Source organism: Triticum aestivum, chromosome 1A (assembly GCF_018294505.1).
Source record: "Triticum aestivum cultivar Chinese Spring chromosome 1A, IWGSC CS RefSeq v2.1, whole genome shotgun sequence".
Taxonomy (NCBI): Eukaryota; Viridiplantae; Streptophyta; class Magnoliopsida; order Poales; family Poaceae; genus Triticum; species Triticum aestivum.
The window spans coordinates 112,493,869-112,504,493 of NC_057794.1; the positions used below are offsets into that span (position 1 = coordinate 112,493,869).

Below are 10,625 nucleotides of genomic sequence, written 5' to 3' on the forward strand. Positions count from 1 at the left end.
CTACCCTGCCGGGTAACGGGTATGAGAAAAAATTGTACCCATTGACGGGTATGGGTAAGGGTGATGGGTAAGCTTTGGGGTGACGGGTAAGGGTATGGGGTGGCTCTACCCATACCTAAACTCTGTGGGTGCCATCCCTATTCTAGCCCGCGTAAAATACTAAAATGCACTCTCTTCGTCCCGAAATGTAGGACGTTTTCCCCCTCACTTACAAATTTCCCAGCGTACGAAATTTTCGACGTTTCCACTTTTGCCTTCGCGACCACTCCCACTCCTCTCGCGTTCCTCTCTTCGACAGCCCCAAATCCCTAGCTCTCCCACTCCTCCCCAGCGTCGTCACGACCTCCCTCAACGTCTCCTCTCCCATTCCCCTCGCTCACCTACTCCCCTCCAAAGATGGCATCGTCATCTCTCCTCGTCTAGTGTTGTCTCCTCTCTTCCAACTATGGCTTTTTTACTCTGGCGGATCTGAAGCAGTGATGGGTACTGGAGCGGCGGCAGCGACGTTGTATCTGAAGCGACTGGCGGCACCATAGCAGCGGCGGCGGCGCTGGATCTGAAGCGGTTGACGATACCATAGCGGCGGGGGGAGCAACTATGGCGGCCAGTCACCCACTACCACGACCACCACGACGACGGTGAGTCCTTGTGCTTGTCCTCTGTACTGATGCTACTACTTAAGTGATGATGTGACGGAGTGGTTCTGCTCCGATGATGCTATTGTAGTTCTGTTCTAGTAATGGTGTTGTAGTAGTAGTTCTGCTCTAGTGATATTGTTGCTTTAGATCTTGTGAAGTTGTGATGGAGGTCAAGTCCAGTAAAGTTCTTGTGCTGGAGTAAACATCGCTGAATTTTGCTCGTAGTGATGTTCACTGAATTTTGCATGTGAACTTTTGGCTGCTCCTTGTGATGTTTACTGGATTTTACTCCATTGACATATGCTTGTAGTGATGTGCAAGTAGTGAAGTTTTACTGAGCTCACTAAAGCTTGTGCTTGTGCTTCAGATCTGCTTTTTGCTTGTGAGGAACAAAGGGAACAAAAGGAGTATTGCTCTAGTGACTTGCTTGCATGCTTCCTTGTTGTACATTTTGTAGGAGTAACTTGCATGCTTGTTGTACATTTTCAGTTAACTGTACATTTTCAGTTAAAATATGTTTGCTTGTTGTATGTTTGCTTGCTTTCCTATTGTACATTATGGAGGAGTATTGGAGTAGTTAGAGTAAGCTTTCTTTTCTCTTTGCGTTGTTGTAGTCCAAGACGATGGATCGATGTTGTTGCTGCTGATGTCTGCACCATGTCTGAAGAAGAAGACCTCTCTGTGGACCGATACTCTGTGGAGTACTGTAAGCATGCACACTCTGTTCTCGAATGGAATGAAATTATTTATGTGAAGTGTGTTTTTTCATGCTCCTGCAGTAGTAGCTCTTCATTTGAAGTGTGATTCATACTCCTACTTGTTCATGTGATTGTTTGGCTTGTTCATTTGGAATGGAATTTGTTCTTCATGGAGTACAACAAGAGTGGTAGTCTCAAGTAGAAGTGGTTGTTCATGTGTTGTTGTTGATGCAATTGTTGTACTCCAACTGGAGTAGTTTTAACTTCTGGTAGAGTAGTTAAAACATGGTGTAGTAAATTGTAAAACTTTAGTTAGAGTAGTTAAAACATGTTTTACTTGCAGTAGTAGTGGTGGTCATCTAGTTAAAACATGTAATACTACTTGCAGTAGTAGTGGTGGTCATCTAGTTAAAACATGTAATACTACTTGCAGTAGCAGTGGTGGTCATCTAGTTAAAAAAATGGTATTTGCAGTAGTAGTGGTGGTCATTTAGTTAAAACATGTTATTTGTCGTACTTGGGGTATTAGATGGAGTATAATGCTCTATAGGATTTCTTTTCTTTTAGAATTCCTTTTCTTTCACTCCTCTCCTCTCCACTCCTTTCTGTAGGAGTAGGGGTAGATGACGTGCTGTATTATGGAGGAGTATTCTGTAGGAGTATTATAGTTATGGGATTTGGATGCAAATTTCCAGTAGTTAGAGTAAGCTTGAGTTTAATTAAATTTGGATGCAAAATTCAGTTAAAAGCTTCTGTGAAGTCCAGTGTGAACTTAACTGAATTTATACTTAACTGAGTTTGTAGGAGTATAAATGGATTTCTTTTAGGATTAAATTTCTTTAAGGATCAGTCTTAGGATTTCTTTTACTTTAGGGTTTCTCTCATCTCCTTTCCTCCTTCTCTCCTCTATTATCTCCTCCCCCCCCCTCTCTTGTCTCCTCTCCTCTCTCTTCTCTCCACAAAAAGTTCCTAATGATTAAATTTAGGAATTTCTAAGTTCCTTCTCTCCTCCCCTCTCCTCTCTTTTCTCTCCTGTTCTCTTCTCCCCTTCTCTCCTCTCCACACAACTTTGAAAAATTCACGAAGTTCTTCTTTACACACACAAAATTCAGAAACAAGTTTAAGAAATCCACAATGATGCATACAAATATATGGATCACATCACAAGTCTCTCATCAAGCCTCTCATCACAAGGAGTACAAACATATGGATCACATCACAAGCCTCTCATCACAAGGAGTAAAAACATATGGATCACATCACAAGCCTCACATCATCCAACATCTCATCACAAAGCCTCTCATCATCCAGCCTCTCATCACAAGCATCTCATGACCAAGCCTCTCATCACAAGCCTATATGTTCATCTTGTTCTAGATTCTCCAAGGCACTGTAATACACTTCACATGGGAAATGAATCCTAGGAGGTAGAATTCCATCTCTTTCAAATCTTTACTTGTTGACATGAGGAATTTTGTAAGCATTTCCTCCTGCATGATCCATTACTTCCACCATACATGTTTGCATTGTTAGGAAGATTCTGTTGAGTTTCCCAACTTCATAGTCATCGACTTCTTCCTGTACCCCTTGAATTAGCTCAGGGATGGTGGTAGGGTCTCTGTAGTCCGTTAGAGACTCTAGGGATCTGAAGTACCCAAGGTCAAGAGCGTTCAAGTTGGGATAATTTGGGGGTTGTTGCATTAGTTTGATGTCCATACCAGTCTTGTCGTGGAATTGTCATGGCAGATGTCCTAGTGAAAGGACTTAAGCGTGGAGCCATCGCAACTAGGAAGCTTAAAGGGGTTAAAACGAGACAAAGGGCACGAGGGTTTATACTGGTTCGGCCCCTTGCGGTGAAGGTAAAGGCCTAATCCAGTTTGAGGTGGTATTGCTTATGTTTCGATTGCTAGGGATCGAATCCGCTTGAACTAGCTTTCGATCTGTGGTTACTTGTCCTGAACCGCCGCCGGGTTGTCCCTTTATATAAAGAGGCTGACGCCCAACGGCTCATAGAGTCCCGGCCGGCTCATAAACAGTGTCCGGCTCGATCTCTAACTATTCCTGCCTTACAATACAAGTTATGTACATATGGCGGTTTATTTCTACGGGCCTTGAGTCACCTTTGGGTCTTGGGCCCTTATCTAAACCGCCATCTTCCAGAGCTGTCTTGGGCTTCATGAATCGCCATAGGTATAACCCGACCCTTCCTGGGCGGGTCATACCCAATAGTTATATCCGCAACATTAGGCCCCAGATTGATTTGAACTGGTTCATGTCAATCTTCAACACTTATAGAAAACCTTCTGATCTTCATTGTGCGAGAATTTGTAACCCGCCGTGATGTCATCTTCTGGATTTGCGATAACCCGCCATGATGTCATCTGCCATTACTTCACACTTTATCCAACGTATCTTAATGGATCCTTATCTTAATGACCATCCCAAGAATCGAGGTGTTCTGGTAGCTGGATAACCATTTTTGTTTCGGCCTCCTCATTTTTCGCGCCCACTTAAGAGTCTTTCCTTATAAGTAGGCACGACCGGTCTTTCCTTATTCTTCTCCTTTCCAGCGTCTTCTTCCTCTCGCAACCCTTCTGTCGCTCGAGCTCCGCCGCCGCCGCAGAGCACCTCGTCTTCCTCAACCTCGGCCGCTGCATCAACCTGAATCGATGCAGAGAACGGCGGCCACCCTCCGCAGTAGATCTGCAGCTGTAAGTTTTGGTCTTTCCATACCTCATATCAGCATTAGGGTTTGCAAGTTTCTCTTGTGTTCATCGTAGTTCATCTTCTAGGCTGTACCGCGAACTTCTTTGATCTGTAAACGGTGCTACACCAATGCGGTAGTTCTTGTATTTCCACTGTTGATAACAGTAGATCCCCTTTCCTGAAAGGAAAATCTTGTGAAAGCTCATGAACTCATCTGTACTGGTTTTTAGGTCTAGATTTTTTTTTATTTTCCTGAACAACCGTTGATCCAAAATAATAGCTGTAGCTTGTGAAACTTGTTTATGTAAGACTTAGGCCAAAACTGCATTTTTTAGATCCACCTAGCCATGGCGGCTCAAACTGTTGACTTAACTTGAAATGCTCAACAGACATCATTTGACTTATCATGCGTCTTAAATAATTTGCACTGCTCATGGCGGTTTGTAGTCTGACATAATTTAGTCATATACCATTAGGCCCCTTTGTAAACCGCCATCTTGAATATGCACTAGAATACTTTTCCTCTCGGGCTTAAGTTTGAATAGGCAATTTTACTCTTTGTTAGGCTTCTGTCTTCATAATGCCGCCCAAAACACCCATTACATGCAATTGGGTCAAGTCCATCGTCATAGATAGCACATTTGACGATTTTATGAAGACTGTCTATCTGCCAAAGAAGGAAATCATGTCCTATCGTGCACCTAATCCAACCGAAGAAAAGCCTCAACCTAAAGAGGGGGAAGTCATCGTCTTCACTGATCACATGAACCGAGGCTTTCCCCCACCCGGCTTAAAGTTTTTTAGAGACGTCTTACACTTCTTTGACCTCCATCCTCAAGACATCAAACCCAACTCCATGTCTAATATTTGCAACTTTCAAGTGTTTTGTGAGGTTTATCTTGGAGAAGAACCCAGCTTGCTGCTCTTGAGAGAGTTATTTTATTTGAACCGCCAGAATGAACGTGCCAACGGGCCTAGTTTGAAACTTGGTGGGGTCTCAATCCAAAGACGGAGAGACGCCATTTTCCCTTATGCAAATCCACCAAGTCACCCCAAAGACTGGAACCAAACTTGGTTATATTGTCAAGACACTTCTCCGGCTTATGAGAACCCTCTGCCCAGCTTTCGCGCCCTGTGCCTCGAGTCTAATCATCCTCTACCAGACAAGTTATCCGCTGTTGAATGCCAGAAGCTCGCCCCTACCATGGTTAAAGTGAAGGCTCTTTTGGGGAATGGTTTAAGCGGTATCGACTTGGTCCGGGTTTGGCTTGCCTGGCGGATCATCCCATTGAGCCGACGTCCTGGTTTGATGTGCACCTACACATGCGAGAAGAATGATCCTTTGCGGCACAGCCCTGATGATTTACCTGATGACGTCATTGATAATATGACAAAGTCGCTTTTGAACGAAAGCCTAGCAGACTGTGGCAAGGTGGGCTTAAACCCTTTCTGCAAAGCTAACCCGACTCCAGCGGTAAGCCACTAAATTGAGCATGTTTACCTTCATCCACGATGTTTTGTCTTTACTCAGACTTTTGCCGATTTTCACAGGCTAATGACAAATTTTGGAAAGAAAAATATGATCACGAAGCTGCAAAGAGAGCTAGGAAGGCCAAGAGAGCCGCCAGGAAAGCCGCCGTCAAAAAGAAAGGAAACAAGAGCAGCGCTTCAGACTTGCTTCGACTAGAAGATACCTCTGAGTCGGAGGTAGCCCTTGACTCTCTAGGCTCCTTTTTTAACCACCTTATTGACACTGATTATCATCAGGAGGACACGAGAACGAGTAACAGAGTGGATGAAGAGGTAACTATTATTTCCTCCGACTCCGAGCCTTTGCCAAGATAGAAAATCCGAAGAGTTAACCCGGAAAGTAATATTTTCACACCCTTTAGCTTATCAAGATCCTTAATTTCTTTTGAAGTGACAGATTCATGAGAGCCGGAGGCAGACCCGGACCAGTAAGGACGTAGAACTCTCATCCGTCTTACCAAATACACCAAGGAAACGTCGGAATGAGGTCACCTCCAACTTAACTCCTTTTTATCCTTTGGCGGGTCTCACTCGTCAACCACTCAACTCTTTTGACTCAAATTATCAGGACACTTTGCCTTCCTCCGATGACTCGCTCCAGTCCAACATGCCGGCTTTTAAGACCGCTCCAGGGTAATGATAATTTACTTATCCTGTATTCATTTCAATTTTTATATCTGTACTAACATTTTGATCTTTATGCAGCGGAAAAGCGAAGCCCAGCAAGAAGGTGAAGAAAAGCAAGCCGGCCGAAGAGCCATCTTTCAAAGAGCCAGAACTCCAGACGGCCGCTCCCGAGGCCTCTGTTCCTGAGCCGCCGCTTGAACCGGCGCATGACACACCAACATCAACTATCGACCCGCCTGCCGAACAAACCGCCGATGGTTCTGAAAACCTTGAAGTCTCTAGCCCGGCCAAGATAGACGACCCACAGGATGCTGATGTTGTAATCACCAAGACTGGCTACACTGAGCCGGGGAGACCTACTGTGCTAGCCAAGTGTTCTGCCAAAGAAGAGCACCTGGAACGTTGTAAGGTCAGATTTGACGTTGCTGATTATACTCACATGAGCATTGGGGAAGTTTTTTCTGGATATCTTAGCCAAGTGCACAGCAGCCGTGACCTCGAAGTTGATATGGTGAAGCAAATGCACTAGAAATTTGAGGTATAAACTCTTTCCCTTCACTGAATTATCCTTACTATGCCAGCCCCCAAGTCTAGTGCTTATGATGAATATGCTGTAGACTTAGAACAAACGTATGAGCATTAATAATATCTTTTGGTCAAACCTGTAAAAAATCTGGCTTAACCCATAGCCCTCAAAGGCCGGTTTAACCAATATGAATGAGCCGGTCCTTCGCATGCTTGTACAGAATAGTCCTTGTGTAGATTTAACAACAATATGCATTAGCCCCCAAGTGCTAAGTACTCTTGCTTGCAAAGTGCTTGGGACTTACTCTCATGAACCACCACTTAGATAAAACATTCGTTAGACATTAGCCCCCAAGCGCCAAGTGTTGTTGCTTGCAACAAGGCTTGGGACTTAAGATTGTATGCTAATATTCATGTTTTTTGACCCGGTATTTACACAGGCCACGACTACTCAACTGCAATCAGAACTGTCTGAATTGAAGAACCGCCTGGGGGCTCAGGAGACCGAAACTCAAAAGGCCAACTCCAAATTTGAATTCAGCGTGGCTGAACAGGAGAAACTGAAATCCGAGGTTGAGGTTGAGAAAAAGGCTCGGGCTGAAGAAAAAATTGCCTTAACCCAACGAGTTGAAACAGCAGAAAAGGCTCTTGAAGAGGTGACCACTGAATTATCCGGTTTAAAACATCATGTATCTCAAATGGTCTCAGCAATCTTTGGTAAGTCGCCCTATAAATGTCAAATAATAAATCTTTCCAGTGATCATATGGATTGACATTTAACTCGCATGATATTTCTACGTAGGCCCCAAGAGCTCCAACCTCAACAAGGACATGCGGGTGAAGCTGGAGGCGGTTATACGCTCGTGGAACAACTTTACACTGCATCCCAGCCATTACAAGAAATATGTTAACTAGTGACCTTCTGTCAGTGACCCTGAAAGAATTGGTCATAGATCTACGACCATTTGAGACCAATTGGTCAAAAGTTGCTCGGGGGGCTCCATATCGACCGTTTTAGCCATAAAGGTCGTAATTTTCTTACACGAAATGGTCATAAAGCAGACATCACTGATCCGCTGCCTTATTTCTAGCTGATCACGACCAATATATATGGTCATAACCTTGTAAATTGTGGTGGATTGCTATGACTAGGCGCCACCTCATCAGTTTTGCCTATGTGTCATGTCCATGTGTCAATTTTTGCCCTAGGTTGTGAAGTAACCTATATTTCTGTCACTCCCAAAATTCCTGAAAAAATCTCATAAATTCTTTGGGTCATATCTTCGTCAAATATGTAAAAATGCTTCCTTGCCTAGTTAAAAAATAATTCAACAATATTCATTTTCCTATTCTGTTCAAAACATCACTTTGTGAAGGAAGTACTATTTATATATTCTTGATTGCCCTCAAAATTTTTGGGCACTCTTTTCTATCCAAACCATTGCTTCATGAGAAAATTCAGCTCCATTTGCCAAGTAAATCTTCCTCAGCAAATTTCCAAATTTTTTATTCACCTAGAAGCATTGTGAAGAAAGTACAAGATAGAAATATTGTAAAGAGTTGAATTTTTGCCACATATTCTATATGCCAAAGTCATAGCTCTACACAAAAGTTTAGCTCTATCTAACAATATGTCAGGACCCCGATCCTAAGTCACACCGATCTAGCATGTAACACATCATATCACTTTGTGGCCTCACGCACGGTATTTCCACGGGTGCCACCTTACCTGGCCCGGGACCGTTTGCGCCTTTTGGCTCACGTATATGATAGTGTCGCTAGCATCCATATGACAAAGAACCCGGGCTGACATGGCTAGTCGTGAACCCAAAGTGGCACTAACTTGCAGGGATAGGCATCCATGACCCAACATCGAACGTGTCGGTCATCAGCGAGTGAATCCAGGCTGTAGCACTGGGCTAGCAGGACTCCGGTGAACCGGGCTGTAGCGGGCTAACAGGACTCCGGTATTCATCGCGTGACATTTCCCCGAAGGGACAGACATAGGAACGAAGAAGGACACATGCCGGCCAACCTAAGTGCTCCGGAGCAGTAGCACGCTACCATGGCTCAGTGGAAACACTAGGAGACAATTCCCGGTAAGAGAGGCTATTAAGGATAAACAACTAGATAGCCAGATCCCACACATACCAAGCATTTCAATAACATACACACAATATGCTCGATATGTGCAAATACAACATGGCATCACAAAATGACTCTACAACTCAAGTATTTGTTCAATAGGCTCCGAGGAGCGAGATATTACAAACATGAGTCTCATGACCCAACATTCAGAGCATACAAATCAAAACACAAGCGGAAGCTATCATGTCTGAGTACAGACATCTATAAATGAAAAAGGCCGAGAAGCCTGACTATCTACCAGATCCTGCCGAGGGCACAAGATCGTAGCTGAGGTAACAAGCTAAACGTCGAAGCCCACGTGAAACTACTAGTGAGACTGAAGTCTCTCTGCAAAAAACATAAAATAGGCAAACGTGAGTACAAATGTACCCAGCAAGACTTACATCAGAACTAACTACATATGCGTCATTATCAACAAGGGGATGGTGGGGTTTAACTGCAGCAAGCCAGCTTTGACTCGGTGGCTATCCTGAACTACGACTGCAAGTAACTCTTTTAAGGTGGCGCACACGAGTCCACATATTCACCAACCAATACACCACTATGGATCCGCTTCCGTCTCCCTACGAGAACGCCATCCATAGCACTCACGCTTATCTTGCGTATTTTAAAGTATCCACTTTCACTTGTCTATGAACTGATATAAGCAACCCAGAAGTCCTTTTCCGCGGACACGGCTATTCGAATAGATGATGTTAACCCTGCAGGGGTGTACTTCACACACGCTCTCACCACTTACCGCCGTTTACACGACATGTACTCGGCAACCTTCAAGCGGAAGCCCAACGTGGGTGTCGGCCACGGCCTACCTAAACACTCAAGTCTCTAGTCCAGGTTTATCGCCTATTCGGGTTCCATCCATGAGGAGATCCGGCCGGAGTTTCGCTCACAGCCCCAAACGATGTGAACAGGGTTCCGTGACACCAAACGGGCGCCCGGTATACCCGGCCACGTGCCTACCGCATCACAGCCCACCCCTTCGGTCAGCGCTGCCCACGGCCTCCAGCATACTACAAACACCAGAAACTACTTGCAACTCCTGGACAGAGGACAAGGGTGATTAAGAAGCCGAGAGGGTCCATTGGTTTCGGGCCCAATGCGTGGTAGTAGCTGAATCATGGATCACAAACACAGAACTCAGTTCCTGAGGACGGCTTCAATGAGACAACCCACCATGTACTCCTACATGGCCTCTCACCGCTACCTTTACCAAATCGTATTCGCACACTTAGCTCACACACAGTAGGACATGTTCACACACCTCTGATTCATCCCCGATGAATCAGACCTGACTCAACTCTAAGCAGTAGCAGGCATGACAAACAAGCATGAATGAGTAGGCACAACAGGGCTCAAACAACTCCTACTCATGCTAGTGGGTTTCATCTATTTACTGTGGCAATGACAGGTCATGCAAAGGATAAAGGGGTTCAGCTACCGCAACAAGTAACAGATGAATCGGTGTTGTCCTAATGCATTAAAAGAGAGCAGGAGCGAGAGAGTAGGATTGTATCGGAATGAACAAGGGGGTTTTGCTTGCCTGGCACTTCTAAAGATAACACTCAGTCTTCATCAGTGTCAACGATCACATCATCGGTACAACGTCTATCGGGGAGAAACAACACCGGCAAACACAGAAGAAACACGATCAATGCAATGCACAATATGATGCATGCTATGACATGGCAATATGAATGTGTTTTGGGCTAATGCACCTAGCTATGATTTAAATGAAGTTGGTTTGAATACATGA

The 10,625-nt window shown here is 44.5% G+C and overlaps 1 protein-coding gene across 5 annotated transcripts; it reads left to right on the forward strand.

Annotated features, from left to right (window-relative positions):
• Positions 1 to 253: 253 nt before the first annotated feature.
• Positions 254 to 7,875, forward strand: LOC123039621 (uncharacterized). 5 transcript variants are annotated; one of them, XM_044462720.1, is made up of 9 exons: positions 254 to 638; positions 1,253 to 5,516; positions 5,594 to 5,749; positions 5,810 to 5,845; positions 5,970 to 6,059; positions 6,141 to 6,205; positions 6,278 to 6,737; positions 7,165 to 7,441; positions 7,527 to 7,874. In XM_044462720.1, exons 2-7 carry the CDS (start codon positions 4,623 to 4,625, stop codon positions 6,726 to 6,728), a joined length of 1,692 nt encoding a protein of 563 aa, XP_044318655.1. In that variant the 5' UTR covers positions 254 to 638; positions 1,253 to 4,622; the 3' UTR covers positions 6,729 to 6,737; positions 7,165 to 7,441; positions 7,527 to 7,874. The 5 variants fall into 5 exon arrangements, with proteins under 5 accessions (XP_044318655.1, XP_044318647.1, XP_044318653.1 ...); XM_044462712.1 differs by having other exon boundaries at positions 5,594 to 5,845; positions 7,527 to 7,875; XM_044462718.1 differs by having other exon boundaries at positions 5,594 to 5,845; positions 6,174 to 6,205; positions 7,527 to 7,875.
• Positions 7,876 to 10,625: the final 2,750 nt, after the last annotated feature.